The sequence below is a fragment of the Tympanuchus pallidicinctus genome, unplaced genomic scaffold (assembly GCF_026119805.1).
Source record: "Tympanuchus pallidicinctus isolate F22 unplaced genomic scaffold, pur_lepc_1.0 scaffold6, whole genome shotgun sequence".
In the NCBI taxonomy this organism is placed as follows: domain Eukaryota; kingdom Metazoa; phylum Chordata; class Aves; order Galliformes; family Phasianidae; genus Tympanuchus; species Tympanuchus pallidicinctus.
In genome coordinates this window covers 13,849,508-13,868,972 of record NW_026294780.1, presented here as the reverse complement: position 1 = coordinate 13,868,972, position 19,465 = coordinate 13,849,508, and the positions used below count along the sequence as shown (strand labels likewise).

Below are 19,465 nucleotides of genomic sequence, written 5' to 3'. Positions count from 1 at the left end.
TATTTCTTCTATACATTTTTTTTCCATTGTGAAATGTTTTGGGCAGCAGTGGCTTTGAACCTTTTGTCCTCTATCTGCATGTCTAAACTCCCGTGGCAGCAAGCAGTAGTCCATCTTCTGGGTGGTTAAACCTCCCCGGTAGCAAGTCACGGTCCACCAGCTACTTTTAACTTTCTTTCTGTTATTGATAATATAGTATTTTATGGAACAAAGTGACTGGAAAGCTCTAAACTGCTGCTGAAAGTGTCTTGGCCCTGAAGATAGAAAATGCATTTTAAAACCTGTCACTTTTTTTTATTTCAACATCTCTCCTTATCTCCACAGGCAGTCCATGTCACCACTATGCACCATTAATTCTGGTACTTTCAAATCAAGCAGAAAGAATAAACCAAGCTGTGGTCCTTCCTTTGTGCTGCCATAATAAAGCAAGATAGGAATTTGAAAGATAAAACACTGACATTCTAACTTTTCACTGAACACTTTATTCCCTACAGAGGCATCAACAGAGAATCCAGCATCATCTTTCCTTTTAAAACTAAAGGCCAGGTTTTTCAGCCTTGTCTTAGTCAGCATGTGTGCTGTCACAAGTGAGGTGGTGTAAAGGTGGCCCCTTCTAGGGTGATGTGGAAGGAGACTGAGAGATAGCTAAAGTAGAGGCTGGTCTAAGTCACTAAGTTACTCTGATGCTAGCAAAGAGCCACCTTGGCTCTGATACCCAGAGCTTGCTTGCTGTTGGTGTACTTTGCACTGTCTTTGTCTAAATGTGATTTATTTAATCCTAAACACAATATTTTAAACATTGGCAAGATTCTTCTCTCCTGTGTGAAGTAAATGCTGCACTTCTGATTTTTCAATGGACATGTATACTAAAAAAATATTGAGACTGTACTACATTAAGTGCCCATCATCTTACTCTAAACAGTCTACCCGAGTGGCTTATAAGGGCCTTTGGGAGAGAGAAAGAGAGCCGTTTTCCACCACTGCAGTAGCTCTCCAAGGCTGGTTAAGTGCCTTCTCAGTGAGCATCAGGGCTGACCACTTGTCTCTGCTCACTTTCTTCCTCTGCCATCTTCCTAGTTGACCAAACTATCACAACTGACCAAACTACTCCATGCTCCAAACTTTGCTGTTCTCCTTATACCAATAAATGTTTGATACAGTGGAAACTATACCAGAATGTCACTCCGATTTAATATTGTATTATCCAGAGTTTCTGAGGAATATTGTGTGTTATCTAAGTATGAGGACTCTATAAAGCAAGTATGAGACCAGTTTGACAAATGTTGCAGTAGATTATAACTCTTGAGGGGCTTCTTGGTTGAAACTTGCCTCTTGGCTCTCCTTGATTGCAGTTAAATTGTAAAACAGTCTGCTAAGGTAGAGAACAACACAGCTGAGACTTTAAATCTGAACTGAGCAAAACTGTTGAGTACATCCTAGAGGAAACAAGCTTGTGAAGAGAGAGGTGCAAGGAGTTCTTTTCCATCACTGAGACTGCATTATACATTGTCCGTGACTTTAACTGTGTCTACCACAGTAGAAATGAAGGGCACCTTGACTAAATTAGGCAGCAGCTGATATGAAGAAAGATACAGGATGCCTCTCTTACTTTTGGGCTTAAAATATATATATATAATTTAAATGGATAGTATAATTCACTGTACAGTAAGAGGAATTTTTGAAAATGCTTTAAGGCAGGCAAAATAATTAAATTAAACATTTAAATTTGATGCTTAGAAGTGTAATTGAAATTGTACCTGTTGAAACAATATCAGATCATCCAGATTTCAGATCGTGTTATTCTTTTTGCAATGGCATAATTTATTTGGAAATTTAAGGCACATTTTCTAGAGGAGTTTCTGTAAAATGCACTCCAATAATTGATTATCTGTTTCTTTTTGAACTGACAGCAGTACAACCATATACATATTTTTTACCTGTGTACAAATGTATAATTCACAACACAACTGGGTGGTTTTTTTTTGTTGTTTGTTTGTTTGTTTTGCTTGATCTCATTTATTGCTGTTGTATTGTTGCTGCATTTCAAACATACTTCAACTAACCATCTTGCAGAGGTACACATCCAGTGGCTTTTGGTACTGTGTAGCAGTTGTTTTTCTTTGTAAGGGCAAAGTACCTTTCCTCAGGTATATTATTCTATGGCTCTAAATATGCCTGACATTTAATGTTTTTTCTGGCTCTTTTCAGTTTGTTTCTCCATTGGGATATCCCACTTCTTCACGTGACACAAATATCACAAGATGCTATGAATCCTAAAAGTTTACGGAGTTCAAAAACTGATAGTATAAATTAATGAGTGAAAAGTTTATTGAAAGCAATTAAACCCACTTTTGACACACATGGACCTGTGTGTAATTCATTTATCTTGGATACCTCTGAACACTGTTATACATAGCTATACATTCTTGAGTCCCCTTTTTAGCTGGCACATTCTTTCAAACCTTCACTGATAACAAGAAAACATAATTAAAAAACAAACAAACAACAAAACACAGCCAAGCAAAATGCACCTTGGAAACTGGCTGAAGCCAGGAAGCAGAGTTTTTGAAGTGATTTGTCCAGCAATTGTCTTTTAATACCAAGGACTACCTGCTGGTTACTTATCTTGTACTTTTTCCACTTCCTGCACGACTTCCTTAGTATGTCCAGCTGAATTAAAGCAATGTATTCCTAGAGGAATAGTACCAGTAACCATGCCAATAAATACTATTTATAAATTATGAACAAAGGAATTCTTCTTACCTTATTGTCAAAATCCTGCGTCACTGGGAGATCTGGCTAATTAAGAGTCCTGAGTTTAGCCTCAGCAGTGACTGGTTTATTGGTTTTCAGTTAGGAGATCAAATAATGGGAGGAGGAGACAAACCCTAAACGTTTTGAGGAATGTGAAAGCACCACCAAATATGATGGTGAAGCATAAAGAGAATTGGGATAACTCCTGCTGAGATTAGAAGTTGTGGAGAAAATTTTGGAAAGAAGGTTTCTGTCCACTGAACTGTAATAAAACTGAATAAACCTCTCCCAAAAAACACTGCCACCACCAACAAAAGCCCACGATAGATTTTCAAAAGAGGTTACTGAAAAAATAGCTCTCACAAGTTAAAGAAACTGATAAAGAAGGACTTAGTACCAGACCAGACCTTTCTACAGAGAAACAGTGAAAATGACAACACTGTAGAAGCGATGAAAAAAGTCGCTGAAGTTTCGTGTCCTGGAAGATGAAAAGTGCTGAGGTCCTTCCTTTGACTGGAACTATCTTATTGTCAACACTGGCCTTGATCAGATACAGGGTGTATTAAAATTGCAGAGGACCTAAAGCTGGGAGAAACTGTTCAGTATGTTGGAGGAAGTATGCTGGTCAACAGGCTTAGAATTCAAAATGATCTAAATCTATTCTTGTCTACTTGTGCCATCATTTTTTATGGCAGGAAGCTGATGCACCTTATGACTTGGGATGAGATGTGATTTTTCAATCTCTATTAGAATCCATGATTTTTCCACATTCAGATGTTTCAACTGTGTCTGTTTGGTGACTGCTGGTAGAAAATGCTTACGGTCCATTGCACCCAACCGCACATGATACATTCAGATACTTAATTTCTAAACCCTGTTTAGGGAATTAAAGTCTTCCACAGTCTTCCTTATTTATGGAAAGGAAATCCTTGTCCATAGTCAACCTTGAACCTGAGGGGTTAAACTAACTCTTATGCATCTCACTTTCACTAAAGAAATCACAGAGTCATAGGATCACTGGACCATTAAGGTTGAAAAAGACCTCTGAGATCATCTAGTTCAACCATCAGCCCATCCCCACCATGCCCCCTAACCACATTCCTCAGTTCCACACCTATTTGGTTCTTGAACACCTCCAAGGATGGTGACTCCACTCAGTGATCTCTCTGGACAGCCTGTGCCAATACCTCAGCACTACTTCTGAGAAGAATTTTTCCCTAATATCCAACCTGAACCTCCCAGTGCAACTTGAGGCCATTCCCTCTCACCCTATCACTATTACCTGGGAGAAGAGGCTGACACTCTCCACACCACAGCCTCCTTTCAGGGATTTGTAAAAATGATAAGCTGTGAATGTTTTATTCATCCCATCACCTTTTCTGTCTTTACAACACGTTATTTTATTCATCTCTGTTAATAATTAGTGATTATTATTAGTGCAAATGCTACCTCTGTCCTCATTTTTCTCTTTCCTATACAGAATACAGCCTTCAACCCTTCTAATCTAGAGGACACAAAGAGAAAGCAGTGGCTTTGGGACACGGAGTTGACACAGCTTGTGGCTGCCCTTTATTGCTGGCTTACAGTCTGTCTCAGCTGGATAAGAGAAGGCTCTGGGGAGATCTGAGAGCAAACTTTCAGTATCCAAACAGGGGCTATAAAAAAGCAGGGGACAGACTCTTTATCAGGATCTGTTGTGACAGGACATAGGAAAATGGTTTCAAACTAAAAGGGGGGAGATTTAGACTAAATATAAGAAAGAAGTATGTTAGAATAAGGTCTGATAAGGCACAGGTTGCCCAGATTGTTGGTGGATGCCCCATGCCTGGAGACACTCAAGGTTGGGCTGGATGGGGCTCTGAGCACCCTGATCAAGTTGTTGGTGTCCTTGTTCATTGCAGGGGTTTGGACTAGATGATCCTTAAGGGTCCCTTCCAACTCAAACGACTGTAATTCTGTGATTCTGTTACATGATGCCACAGACTATTGGGTGGCTGAGGAAGTTGTCTCATTTCATGTAATCATTTTCTGGGAAAATATGTGAAAGAAAAAGTTAAGGACATGTACATCTCTACATTTAGAGGTTTGAGCAATAAAAAACCAAGGACATTAACCAGAGAGGCTTAGGTTTACGACAAGCTAAGAACGCCTTAATGTAAGCAAAGTGGTTGGCACCCTACCAAAATTACTGTCCACAAAAACACGTTCTTCTGTTCTCTGCTAGGGAGAAGTCCTGCAGAAGGAATGGCGGGCACTGGACGATGCAGCGGAACACACTTGAAAAAGGCCTAAAGAAGTTTGTTCCCAGCTCGTGGCTAGCCCGCTCCGCAGGGCAGGGCGGCTAGGGACAGGGCAGAGCAGCGCCCGAGAGCCGCGGAGGGACGGCTTGCCGCGACGAAGGCTGCTCCACGCCGCCCTCCCCTCGGACAGCTGCCGTTGGTACCTCCGGACGGACCGCCGGTACCGCCGGCTGACCGCCCGCCCCTCCCCGCCCCGCCCCGCCGCGTTCCCCATGGGGAGAGCCCGCCCTGCCGTCCGCACCCCGCGGCCAGCCGCGGCGGCAGCGCGGAGCGGAGCGGAGCCGCCCGCGGAGGATGATGGCGCCGGCGACCGGCCCCGCGATGGCGGGCCCGCTGGCCCTGCTGGACCCCACAGGTGAGCCCCGGCCCCCGCGGCGCCAGCGCGGGGATTCGGGGTTCTTGGGTTCGGGGCCCCGCGGCGAGCCTCGAGAGCAGCGGCTCTTCGCTGCCGTGTTGGCTGGAGGGGATGGAGGAGCGAAGGCGTGTCCGCCCGCGTCCCTCGGAGATGGGTACCGGGGTGGGCGGCGGGGCTGCAGCCGTGTGCTGAGGTATTTACCAACTGCCTTCTTTCTTTTCGGCGTACCGCTGTGGTTAACAAATCGCGGTTCTGGTGCGTTAGCGTTCAGACGATATGGCTTTGCTGTGTCTGAGGAGAGGAGAAGGTGGGAGTGCTGAGGGGAAGGGGGGACCACAGCCTGCAGTGAGGTGCTGGGGGTACGCAGTCCTCGCTGTGCACACGGGAGTCCTCACTGCCAGCTGTGGCAGAGCCTAAACTTAGAATTGTAGAACTTCTCCTTACACGTGGAAGAAGAACCATCTCAGTGTTGAAAAGGTGACGGGAAGAAGTGCCATAACATAACTTGACAAATGTTTTCAGGTGAGCAGAGGAAATCTGCAGGCTGCCCTTAAACTAATGCTGAGATGCTCCTTCAATTATTTATTAGAGAAACAGTTGCTGCCAAAGCCGTGAGGTCATATCAATACTGCATGGTAGCACTGTTGCCACACAACAGAGTGTCAAAGCACAGTGAGTTTGGGTGGGTTTTTTTTTTTTTTTTTTTTTTTTTTTTTTTTTTTTTTTTTTAATGATAGACCTGTTTCTGTGTTTCTGAAGGAGTTGAATATATATCACATTGATGGATTATTCCTCACAAATTAAAGATACAGACCTGGTACACGCTGCTATCTTGCGGCTTAGAATGAGCGCTGCTGCATCTGCCTGAATTAGTTCAGCACTCTGGACAAGTCAAGCATTTATCAGGGAAGGGACAGCAACTGCCAATTGTAGTTGGCAGTTCTAGTTGTAGTTGTAGTTGGCAAATCTAATCTAGGTGTGAGTATCCCCTTTAAGCATCTCAGTCCATCACATTTAGCTTTAGGAAGCGACCTAGGATTCATTTGCTGGCAAAAGCATTTTGGAAAATAGGCAATGAAAGCCATAGCCAGGAGAGAGATTGCACTGATGTAAGCACTGCAGTAATTGAAAATTATTAATTTAACTCCAACCTTCTTCCCTTAAATATTTGCTTGGCAGCACCAAAGCAGCGGATGCAGAATTTGCATTACTGCTTTGATACTATACTTCTCTGTCTGTGGTGACTTTCTGCTTAAATGTTCCTGTTATGTATGATCAATGCCACTCTGAAACACAAAATTGGAATTCGTTCATTAGGTAATGAAGAGATACCTTTTCTTTCTGCTACCAAACTTTCCTCACTTATCTTTTCTCATATTAGGACGCTGATACACATTTGGCTGGAGCATTATTTCAAATAAGCATTTCCATTTAGATCACCCTAACTAGATCAAAGACAAATGTATGAAATTGCATGGTACCAATATCTAGCAAATGTGATTTTTGTCCCAGCAAATTGCTACATCCTGCAGTGTTTCTTTCCTTGCAAAAATTTTATAGACTTTATGATGTCTGGAGCTGGATTCTGAAAGGAATTGCAAAGTTAGTAAAATAGAGTTGTCTCAGTCTAAATTTAGACTTTTTTGAGTTAAATTGCAGATCACACGCAATTTTTCCAGAGTTGGGAGATACTGTTTCACTCTATTTTTCCCTTCCTTGGCCACTGCCTGCTTTCCATACCATGGACATGTTTCATCATAAATTCATTCATTCTCCTTTTAAACTCATGCTTTTCTTCACTTAAATGCAGAGCCTGCAGTTCATTAAAGGACCTAATGCTTTGCATTCTACCAGAAATCTAATCTATACCCTCCCCATAAAACTACTCATTTTCCATGATTGTCCAGCAAATTGAATTTATCCCCCTGGTCATTGTAAGCAGAGCATTGTAAATAATTTGGCTTTCTGCCACTGATGAACGAAGAAATTTTGCTGTATTTTGTTGCTATGTGACAAGCAAAGCTTGATCTTCAGTGAGCACTTCTTATTTCTGCTCCTGAGGATGAGATAATAACATGTGCACACTCTCTATTGACCAGCTCTCAAGCTACTGAGAATATGATGAGAAGATTTCTTTCCATGCACTTGACTTTTGGCACGCTAAGATATGAATTTGATGTGTTAAGCAAAGTGGAGCGAGGCTTAGAGTAAGAGTTCAAAGAAGTTTAAGGAGATAACTGTCAAAATTGTTTTGAGAGTCACTTCAGTGTTAAAAACTTGTAAGCCTTCATTAACTGTTTCCTGCACCACAAAATAACCACAGGGGAGAAAAATCAACTTAGAAATACTGACAGCAACTTTTCCTGTGCTTGTAAATGGCTTTTTTTTTTTTTTTTTTTTTTTTTAACATGGTCAGCCTTTGGTTCAGTGCTTACCACAGAATTGCTGGGGAAGAATCAGGCTGTCTGTCTGTGCTATGAACAGTGCCGTGCCCTTGGGAACAGTCTGGCATTGCTTTTTGGCTGCACAGACCCATGGGAAAGTAATAAAAGCAGATCCAAAAGCTGCATGGCAACTGGTACAAACAGCAGTAAATAAAGATTTGAAAAATCTTGGGAGACAGCATGACTGAAATAGCAGAAGGGAAATAATAGTAAGAACTATTTGCAGCCCTTTCCATCTGAAGATACTGTGCTGCTTTACAAATATTACTTAGTCCTCACAATAAGCTGGTGAGGTATATACATATCATTTATACACATTTCGATAAAGGCACCAAATGGTTTTTTGATGTGTCTAAGAAAACCCAGACTACCAGCAGTTTATTAGAAGTTACTGTCTACCCACCTAGTTTTACAGTTCCTTGAAAACAAGAGATTTCATGTGCCAGTATCTGTAGAAGGGGCATCTCTCCACACCTGCAAGTCACCTTTGCTAAGGGTGAAGTCTGTTGCTAGCTACAGGTAGTTGTGAGAGCTTCTAGTGTAGAATATAAAAAAGAAGGTAGGATTGGACATTTGCATCCAGTTTGAGATGTAGCTGGTAAAAAATAAAAGAATGTGAAGATTGAAGGGTATCACATGCATAAATTGATTATGCTTTGTGGCAGCTGTAAATATCAAAGTTAAAATATAGTTCAGTCAGAAATAAAGACCTTATAAATAATGACATTCTTTTCTGCTTTATCTGACTAAGTCCAATTTGCTCCGGTTACAAATCAGAGCATGCCTTTTCCTAAGATATTTTCCAGCAAACTTAATCCGGGCTATCAAACTCATATCTTTCTTTTTTGCATATAGTTATTGATATCATAGATACAATATAATCAAAACTTCACAAGGCAGTTTGGACATACACTTTACCTCCACACAATCTGATTAGCTTTTGCCAGTACAGGTGTTACTTTGAAAATGCAGTAGCTTTGCTCCTTGGCGTGTCTCATGAAAGCTGACATTCAGTGTTTTCAGTAACACTTGGCTGAGAATCATCTGATTCACTGACCTCCAGAAGGTTTGCATTCTTACATCCCTTTAGAGTACATCTACATAAAAACTGCAGTTTTGGAACAGTAGTTATAAGCACACATACCCAAACCACCTTTAATCTAGGTGTCTTGACTATTGTAAAATCATAGAATCAAGGTAGCTCTGGTGGGAAAGTATCTTAGGAAGCTGCCAGTTCAATCTCCTAGTGAAGACAGGGTCAGTGGTGAGGTCAGACCAGGTTGCTCAGGGCTTTTTCTGGTTGGATTTTCAAAACTTCCAAGGTCTTGACACTACAACCTCTTTGGGAGACCTGTTCCAGTGCTTGCCTGTCCTAATGTTAATTTATTTTTTTTCCTTATAACTCACCTGAAACCCTTACGTTTCAATTTATGTCCACTGACTTTTATCCTTCTGCTGTGTACCACTAGGAAAAGCCTGACTCTGTCCTCTTGACGACCACCTTGTAGGCATTGGAAGACTGCTACTGGCATTGCCAAAAGCCATCTCTTCTGCAGACCAAACAGCCTTGTTATGTCAGGTTCTTCTTACAAAGTGAGTACTCCAGTCCCCTCTAGCTTCTCAGGCGCTCTTGCAGAACGTGTTGCAGCTAATTGATGTCTTTCCTGTCCTGGGGGTCTAAAATTGGATGTAGTATTATGTGATCCAACAAATGCTGAACAAAGGGGCATAATTACCTATCTTATCTGCAGGTGATGCTCTTGTTAATGCAGCCTTGTCTGCCAGGACCCCCAGGTGTTTTCCAGCAGAGCTGCTCCCCAGCCTAGCAGTCCTCAGTCAGTCCTCATTGCAAGGCATAGCTTGCTCTGAACTTTATCTCTGCCTGTTAGATTCTCTAAGTTTTCTGCTGGCCCTGAATGGCAACCCTGCCCTCCATAGTATTGACTAGTCCTGTAGTTTGTTGTCATTTGCCAGCTTGAAGAGCATGCACTCTTACCACTTTCTCCAGGGCATTAATGAATACAGTAAAAGGGACAGGTCCCCCAAACAGACCCCTCTGGTCTGTTTATGTGTTACTGACCTCCAGTATACACTATACATTAACCACTTTCTCTTAAGTCAATCATCCAGCCAGTTTTTTAAACGCTTTCTTGTTTACTTAACCAGACCATGATGTCTCAACTTGGTTTTGAGAACACTGTAGGATGCTGTGTTAAAATCTTTGCCATATTTGGCATGAATAACATTCACTGCTCCTCAAAGACAGACTTGTTGTTGTGGTAGGCAGTTGGGTTGGTCAGTTGTGACTGTTGCCAGTCTTCTTTTGCTTATGTGCCCAGAAATGTCTTCCAAAAGGACATGCTCCATAATATTTGGTTCCAGTCTCCTGGGAACGAAAATGAGGCTGATCAGGTCATAATTCAATGAATCACTGTTTTGGCCTTTTGAAGATAGGTAATGTATTCGCCTTTCCTCAGATACTGAGAATTCCCTGGTGTCTGTGACTTTTCAAAGATGATAGAGAGCAGCAGGGATTAGTTCTCTTGGTATCCACAGATATAGTCTGTCTAGTGGACTTGAATGTGTGGATCTTCCTCAAGTAATCTCTAATTCACTCCTTATCTACTGCAGGTGGTAATTCTTCTCCTTGAATCTTATCTCTGAAAGGGAGACCTTGTTGGTGAACGCAGGCATCAAGTACCTCAGCTTTCTGCAGTAGCTCTTTCAATTATCTAGTAGCTCTGAAAAGGCAGAATAGTTATGAAACTTCATCATTTCTTCTGGTCTGATTTTCATAGTTGTGGAGGGTTAGGCTGGGATAAGAATTCCCAATAACAAATGTTGGTTTCACCTTCAACCATGCTGCAGTTTCCTTTTCCCTTTGAACTGATTTGGTGTGCTTAAGAAGGATCATTCACTGGGAAAGCTTTGTCAGAGAGTGTTCTACAAAGGCAGCACCCTTGATGTAAGACCTTCTTTCATCCTCATTTTTTGCTGTGCATCACTGTAGTTCCCTTGCACATTACTCATCTGTATGCATCACTGTATTATTACGTGTATGATCTACATTTGAGATGATCCTAATCTCTTTAAAAATATTGATACTTGAATGTAAATAATCACTGTCATGTACCCATAGCCTCCCCATACATAAGCAGAGGCTGAAGCAAAGGTACATATACGGTGATGGTGGGAAAGCAAGTTTAAAGGTTCTGGAGTAAGCCTGCCTTCCAGCCCTTCTATTCCTCACATGCTCTGCAGTGTTTCGGTTGCTGCTGTCTGTGTAGTGACAGCGGGGTTTGCTGTATGATGGTGTGGTAAGTAACACTGATTGACTTTTTAAAGTTTTTCTGAGTCTGAATTCATATTTCTCTAAACATGTGTAGACAGAGCTCCTTAATTCCCATCTATTTTCCTTCTCTTTCTTTTATTTATGACCGTTGGTTTATGGTAAGTTTAGAAGTGTACATTTATTTTATTTTTCTAAGTCCTTTTATATTTGTTTCCCTGTGTGTATTGTGTTTAGTTAGAAGGAATGAGAAGAACTATGTCTTGTCAAATAAGGAGGCCAAGTTCAAACCAGGTCCTGAATGAATTGGTCAGATTAAAGGCTGTCTGTTTGAGTGAGTGTGGGAAGAGTCACATTTCAGTCTTCTACCAAAGACCTTGCTCTGGTGCACTGAAGGAACCCATCATCACTACTAGCACAGTTCTCTGACTTATAACTTGATTTCTATTCTAGGGATAAGGAAGATCACTGAAGTCTTTCACACTAGCAGAGAATTCATCTCTGACAAAGAGTTCCCTGACTGACTGCTCAGGAGATGTGAAGAGGCTTGAATGGATTCGGAGAAGCCAGCCTCTTTTCCACATATACTTTTCTGTAGGTTAGAAAATGACTCATTGGACAGATATGTGAAACTTTATAAAAGTGGAGGAAAAAAAAAACAGGAAATCCTATGGGTTTTCTGCTGAAAAACATTTCTGCTGTGTAAATGGAATAGTCGACAGAAATTCCCTGTTATGGTAGTTGGGCTGGTTCGTGCAACAACTGTGCTACTGAAGTGGTAGCTTCCAGTGCATGCTTGGACAAGGCTTCATGGAGACTCAGAAGTCTCCAGACATATACATAATAAAGATACTTATTTTTTTACTTCTCTTTTCAACACCTTTTCTTGCTTTTCAGAAAGATGATCAGCATAGCCAAGCATTGAATTCGAAATCTATTGGGCCACACTATATTTTATGTGTCTCTTATTGTAGGCTGTACAGATACACAGTAGGTTGGACAGATGACTACAACAGTAATGTAAATATGAGTTACAACAAGCAATTAGTTTGGATATTGTCTAGGAATCTGAAACTAAGTACCCTAATCCATATGCTGAAGGAGGACTTTTTTTTTTTTCTTCTTTTCTTCCCTTTTTTCTGAGTCTTGAGGTTAACCAGTATACTTTCATTTAGTGTGTAACATTCTGCATTTCCATCCCATACTTAACACTCCTGGAGCTGCATGCCTGAGAACTGTATCCATTGAGATTGAACAGAGAACAGATTGCTACCTTAGTAAAGTCAGAAAAACTTAAAAGTGTGAGCTGTAAGAGCTCAAAGGGCTTGACCTAATTGCAGCTTTCATTATCTGAAGGGATCCTACAAACAGGAGAGGAGTCAACTCTTTGAAAGGGTTGATAACAGCAGGACAAGGGAAAATGGTTTTAAGTTGAGGGAGGGAAGATTTAGGTTGGATGTCAGGGGGAAGTTCTTTACAGAGAGAGTGGTGAGGTGCTGGAACAGGCTGCCCAGAGAGGTTGTGGATGCCCCATCCTTGGAAGTATTTGAGGCCAGATTGGATGGGGCCCTGGGCAGCCTGGTCTAGTATTAAATGGGGAGGTTGGAGGCCCTGCCTGTGGCAGGGGGGTTGGAGATTCATGATCCTTGAGGTCCCTTCCAACCCAGGCCATTCTGTGATTCTGTGAAGTCTAGAAGTCAAGTAAGAATAAATCACTCCAATATATTAAAAAATCTGATAGATGTATTGAATCAATCACTTTACTTTGTGGGAAAGGTAGCTGACTTGTGGAGTTACACATTTGAAGTCTGTTTTTCAGTTCTGAACTGACTTTGATGAAACAGAACTGGCTTTATTTAAACTCATACACCTAGTGAAGAACGGATTGATAATGAAGAATTTCCATGTCCTCTCAATGAACGCACTTAACTGAGCAGCTATTACTAGAAAAGGTAGTCCCATATGTCATTACTTGATTAATTGCACTACAGATATGCTTCAGGGGTATCGTTTGTTTTGCTTGCCTTAGTGTTAATATGAACACAACATTCTTTTTTTTTCTTTTTTTTTTTTTTGTGATAGTATGTAGAGCATATGCTAATCTTGTTTAAAATATAAATTTGTATATTCTGCCAAGATAGACTAAAATTGGAACTTCACAAAGGTAAGCATTGCTCAAGGCTTGCAGGATTTGACTTATGGATGTGAACAACAACTTAATTATTACAGAAAATAAGGCATAATTATCATCACCTGACATTCAGTTCAGCTTAATAAAAGCTCATCTTGTACATGTGCCTAATGTGTGTGCATTAAGCTGTGTAGAGTTCCAGCTAACTCTGTATTTCTTCAATCTCTCTGTTGTCTGCCAGCAGTTTGCATTAATGGAAGAACAGCAGTGGGTTAACAACAGAAGAATTTAACAAATGGAAATGGTTGATTGTTTTGTATTTGTTCCTCAATTTTTGCAATTCAAAACTCTTTTCTTCTCCCTCCCCCCCTCCACTTTCCACAGGGCAATTTGCAAAAAGGAAGAAGACTTCACTTTGGTTCACAGTCTCTCTACTGGTGGTGTCCATTTTCATACTGACCATAGGTCTGGCAGCTACAACAAGAACAGAAAATGTTACTGTGGGAGGCTACTACCCAGGCATCATTGTGAGTAAAGAAACCTACTAGATAACTATATCAGCTGGATACAGGAAACTAACTCATAAAAAGAAAACAAAGGAAAATCATTTGTGTTGCATTTCACAGAAAGAAGATGCTTATTTGTTTTGATCTAGTTCCAGTGTGTGGTTATGCAGGGGAGTAAACACTGAATTGCCCTAAAGGGGAGGCTTTCAAGGGACACAGAGGGACCACGTTTGCACCACACAGCAATTTTCTGAACTCCTTGGCCTGTGCTGAAGGCAGTGCCTGACTTCCCAATAATTTGTTACAAATGTGGGCATACAAGGGACTACATGACAGGCATTTTTACTACCCTGATGGTGCAAAGAGTCACTCTGTTCTTCTGCCCATACACCAAGAATTCTGCTAGGTCTAGTGGAGGGAAAATGCTATTGATGGCATATGGAATCTTCTCCCTAGAGTCTACCAGTGTTCTACATCTTCTTGTACAGTCCTGGTGTGTCCTCATGAACAAGTTCTCCTTCCAGATCTTTTGTTTTTACTTTTGGAGCAGGGTGCTTAAACATATACCTGCACTGGAGATGAGGCTTATGCTGCATCTGTTTAACTTTGGAGTGCTCCTGTGTCTTCTGGGGAGGCCTTGCTGGTTCAACCCCTATGGCTTTTTCTAATCTCAGAAGTGATTGGTCATATCTAAAAGAGTGGGAAACTTTGGGAGATGAATAGTTTTTTTAGGTGAATGAACTGAATTTTAGAAAAAAAGAAAAACAAGGGCAGCAAAGTCTCTATGCCTGATTTGCTCTCCCCTAGACAGCAAGAGGAGGTAAAGGATGCAAAGAAAAAAAAGAAAAGAGGTAGGTACCAAAGAGGTACCGAATGAGGGGTGAGGGGTCTGGAGCACAGGCCTTGTGAGAAGCAGCTGAAGGAGCTGGGATTGTTCAATTTGGAGAGGAGGAGGCTCAGGGGTGACCTTACTGCTCTCTGTAACTACTGAACAGGGGCTGCAGTGAGCTTGGGGTCAGCCTCCTCTCGTGTAACCAGTGATAAGATGAGGAGGAATGGACTCAAGTTGCACCATGGGAGATTCATGTTGGATGTTAGGAAATACTACTTTCCTGAAAGAGTTGTTAGGTGCTGGAATAGGCTGCCCAGGGAGGTGGTGGAGTCACCAACCCTGAAGGCGTTCAAGGAATGTTTAGACATGGTTTTCAGAGATGTGCTCTAGTGAGAATTATTGGTGATAGGTGGATGGTTGGACCAGATGACCTTGCAGGTCTTTTCTAACCTTGGTGATTCTATGATTCTATGGATGTGTTGCAAGGTTCTTGTTCTCTGTGAAATGAAATTCCCAGAGAAGAGGGCATTTCATCTTTTAATACTGTGCATACATTTTGCATTGCCATTAATAACTTATGAGTTAGAGCTGTTCCTCCTAAGCAAGTCCTCTTACATCTTAGTGTAATGTTGAGAATAGGTCTTTCAGAAAGATAATTTTGGGATAATGACCTGTAAGGAGTGGTGTTTTAAAAATAGAACAAAAAGTAGTTCCAATAATAAGACTGTAGAAGAATGACTCTTCCTTTCATTAAACTGAAATAGATATATTAATACTGATAAAAATCTTCTGTAAATTGAATTAAAGTATTTTAGAAGGCCACATTTTCTGCATTTGTTGCCTTGAAAGGAATTTCTTTGGAAAGCTATGTTGAGTCAGTGTAAGAAGCCATAAACTCATGTGCTCAGAAAATTTTTTTTCAGCATTTAGTTTCTTTTAGAAAGAAAACAATGTCTGCTCACCCATAAAAATAAAATAATATACTAATTTTTAAATGTTAGCCATTAATATTCAAAATAGCTAGGATATATCGGAATGTTTTGAAAACAAAGTCTTTGTTATTACATTTTCCCTTCAGAAAATTGTTGGTTTTCCTAAAATCTGGAATTCTTTTTGTGCACATGCTGTCTTACTGAACAAACTGAGAAAGAGTGGTGGTTAATTGGTACAAATATTTTGCAACCCTTGTACAATATCTGGCCAAGTCAGAGGAGCTCTGCTGTCCCTCCCCTGTTTTTTGAGATTGCTGACTCCTGTGCAGCACTGACAGATGGCTATGGAAGACCTTTCAGAGCTCAATAACCCTCAAAAGGTGCTCCTCTTCTCCACGGGCAGTAAAAGGAGCTTAGAAAACTGGCATAGCACTGATCCCAAACTTCTAAATAGCTAGAGCTTGGTAAGTGAATTCCACGTTACCTATTTAATTGTTGGGCTCAAAGTTTAGGAGATCAGACAGTGTCAATTTCAATTAAAAATAACATCTAGTTCTCATAGAATTTAACAGTAAGAAACTAACTTTCAGGCTGGAAGTTGGAGCTTCTTCAACCTTGCTTCCTTATATATACTTAAATACTTCTTACCACTTATGTGTGACTATTGTTTGTATTTTTTTAATAATCTTTTTTATAATCTTTCAACCAGGAGATTGCAGAGTCCAAATATTTCTGTCATCATATTACTCTAATTTCCAGAGTTCCCAACCCAAGCAGCTTATTATCTTAACAGACAAGATAAGCAGCAAATATAACACTAAACCAATCTCAGTAATTCTGTGGTCTTATGGTATGATCTTTATCTGTGGTTCTACGCCTTCTGATTAAACTGCTATTGTTCATTATTTACTGTCTTTTTGGTGGTTTTTTTTTTTCTGCATGTGGATAATATTGCTCCACTGTGTCCACTCTATAAGCCTTAAATGGGACTGCATGGGTTTCTCTTCTTCTGATGAAAAATTGGTGTTGGAACCAGCTGTCATTTTGATGTAGTTGTGTTAATTTATGAAGTTGCTGTCCCCTGAACGCAGTGTCCTTGCTCACAGTTCCAAGTCTCTCTCTTATTCAGCAGTCAGCTCAGACATGCTTCCACACTCTTTTAGTCTCTGCTTTTCATACTTGTGCCTCCCTTTCACATAAATCTTCCCAAAACACTCAATAGCAAATCCCTTTTCCTACATTTGCCTTTTGAGGAAGAATCATGGGTTCCTGGTGTGATATTAAAATGCTTACAGGAGATTTGCTTTCTGATGTGAGCAGTTGTGCATAAGAGCAAGGAGTTCATGGGCCTCACTCAAACCCTTGGCTGGGATGCTTAGTCCTTAAAAACTTAATTGGGCTTGGAAAAGAGACTTTGAAGCTAGCACCAGGAAGGGGTTTAGACTCCTTAACAGAAAAGTCATGTTCCATCCATGGAGTGATTGTTTGTGAGCTAAGGGTATGGTTGAGAGCTTCTCCAAGCAGAGTAGAGCCATCTGTAGCAAAGAGTGGAGCCAGGAATGTGGAAGGGATGAGGTTGAGACTAAGGTGGTGGCAAAGAATCATAGTCAGGCAAAGCAGGAAGAGAGAAGCAGGAGAAAGCCCAATGGCACTAGCACTGCTGTGGCTGTTTCTAAACGTCTGGCCAGCTAGGTCTTGCCTGTGGGGCACACTTTTATTCAAATAAACATGAGCCAGATGGGAATCCTGATGCCAGAAAGCTGGAATGAAAGGCTGGTTTCCCCGTAGTCACTTTACCTCGTGTTGGACAAGAATGCAAGCAGTTTCCATCTTTCCAAACTTTCACAGGCCCCCAATAGGGAGCGGCATTTTTCTGCCTCCCTGTTTCTGAAGCAGCACTGACAAGAACAAATGCTGCTTTACTCTACCTTCCTTTCCTCCTCTCTCCTGTTATGGTTGTGACTGGTCCTTGTCTTTTGGGCATTTTAGCAGGGACTTTTTCTGTGTGATATGTGATAGTGTTTAGTCATTAAAACCAAACAAACCCAAAGTAGGGTTATGAATTTGGGTCACTTGCGTGGCAGTAATGCACCTGTTTTTTGAGGAAAACTCTTTCCTGTTAACTTAAGGTCTACATTTTTCCAAGACAATGATGTGTGGGCTAAATGTCAGTGTTCTTTCCTCCCGCATCACTTAATTTTTGCTTTACAATTTGTAAAACAACATGTGATAATGGTGACAATAGGCAGGTTATAAAAGCATATATTTTCACAGACTTTCCTTTATTAGATTACAAGTTTTAATCTGAAATATTGAAGATTTGGATTTCTGGTCATTCCGTGTTGCATTATATGATTATCCAGGGATAATATTTACCTTTTCCCCTCACCCATCCCACATAGTGGTATGATTAACCTGCTCAGATTTCACTGTTGTGGTTTAGTATGTTGACCAAATAATCTGACCTCGTATGTTTCTGTTGGTTTTGTTCTTTACCTTAGCTTGGCTTTGGATCTTTCCTAGGGATTGTTGGCATCCACCTGGTAGAGAACAGAAGACAAATGGTAAGCAATATCACTTTTTGTTCTAATTTTTTGTATCACTATGTCTTAAAAACACAAAAAGCAGAGATTTTCAGTTGACTTAAAACTGCTCCAATATGCTCCAAAATATTAGTCATTTTTTTCACATTTTCTAAGAAGCAGCTGAGAAGTATGAAGTGACCATGTTTCTATCTGTATCGAGCAAGGGATGATTTATGGGGTCACCATTTCTGACAATAAAAACCTGTGGTTTTTTTTTTGTTTTGTTTTTTGTTTTTTTAAACTAAATTAATTTCAGCTGATTTAGTGAGTTGACCCAGAGAAGGGTCAGATGTGTGTGAGTTTGGCCAGGACTGTGCAGCAGAGAAAAGGATGGGGAGGGAGGCAAAATGGATGTGATATGCCAGTTTGGGCACCAATGTGCCAGTGATCTGCTCTATCATAAGAGGCAATTTCATACTACAGAAGTTTCAATCAACAATGCTTTCCTAAAAATCTACATGTTGAAAGGAAGAATCTTGCTGTCAAGATTCCCTGACTAAATCAGACAGGATATGATGTTGCTTTGTGGTTTGTTTTATATTTAGCCTGTCTTGCAAACCCCTTGCTTTTATTTATGTGAGGAGGTCGGAAGAAGTCGTTGGGGCCATCTGGGTAAAGAAAGGTGTGTTGGACTGGGTTTGTAGAAAGTCTTAGAGTTTCCTTGCTCTCAGCAAAAAATAGCACTGTCTTGGTTGAATAAAATCATGTCCAACGTGTACTTTACAGTAGACTGATTATAGCTAAGCATTATGAACTACAATTCATTTAATAATGCAGAGCCTTCACAGGTATAAATCAAAAGAGTGATGTTAAGCTTAGAGGAAGAAATGATTGATGTACCTTACATTTTTTAACTGGTCTGTTGTGATCTCCTGTTTCCTTCTTAGTAATTCCCATCTTGATTTCATTATTTGTAGGTAAACTTATTTCATAATATCAGGGTTGGGTTTTTTTTGCATTTTTTTGAAAAGTTTAAGTGGTATACTTTCAAATACTGCTCTACTTTGCTTTTGTTTCTGCCTGGGCTTCCCAAATAAATGAGACTGATAAAGTCATGAGGTTTGTCTGTATCTTTCTCTATTCCCCATTCAGTTTTTTGAACGTGTTAAACAATTTCAGGCAAATTCAGCAGGGAGGTGGAGACCCCAGAGATGTGCAGTTCAAGTTTCATGAAAATATGCGGGTGGGCAGAGAAAAGAAGTATAAATTAGTTACCCTCTGATGCTATGGTGTTGGCTCTCCACCCTGGAAAACTAAGGATTCCAAGTGGGATGTGACCTGTGAGACATGAATCTGCAACATTGATAATTAATTTTGCTGGTAACAAAACAGCTTAT

At 40.7% G+C, this 19,465-nt stretch overlaps 1 protein-coding gene across 7 annotated transcripts in view; it reads left to right on the top strand.

Annotated features, from left to right (window-relative positions):
• Positions 1–5,302: 5,302 nt before the first annotated feature.
• TMEM255B (transmembrane protein 255B) overlaps positions 5,303–19,465 on the top strand; it is a 67,297-nt gene continuing 53,134 nt past the window's right edge. For 6 of the 7 annotated variants that reach the window (XR_008201985.1, XR_008201984.1, XM_052664663.1 and 3 more), the window contains exons 1-3: positions 5,303–5,409; positions 13,658–13,800; positions 18,045–18,107. Coding sequence is in view for 5 of the 7 variants with exons in the window: in XM_052664663.1 (XP_052520623.1) it covers positions 5,349–5,409; positions 13,658–13,800; positions 18,045–18,107 (267 nt within the window). In the remaining 2 variants the exon portion in view is untranslated. Of the gene's footprint in view, positions 5,410–11,357; positions 11,737–13,657; positions 13,801–18,044; positions 18,108–19,465 lie in introns of those variants that run through there. The other variant, XM_052664662.1, reaches the window with a different exon arrangement.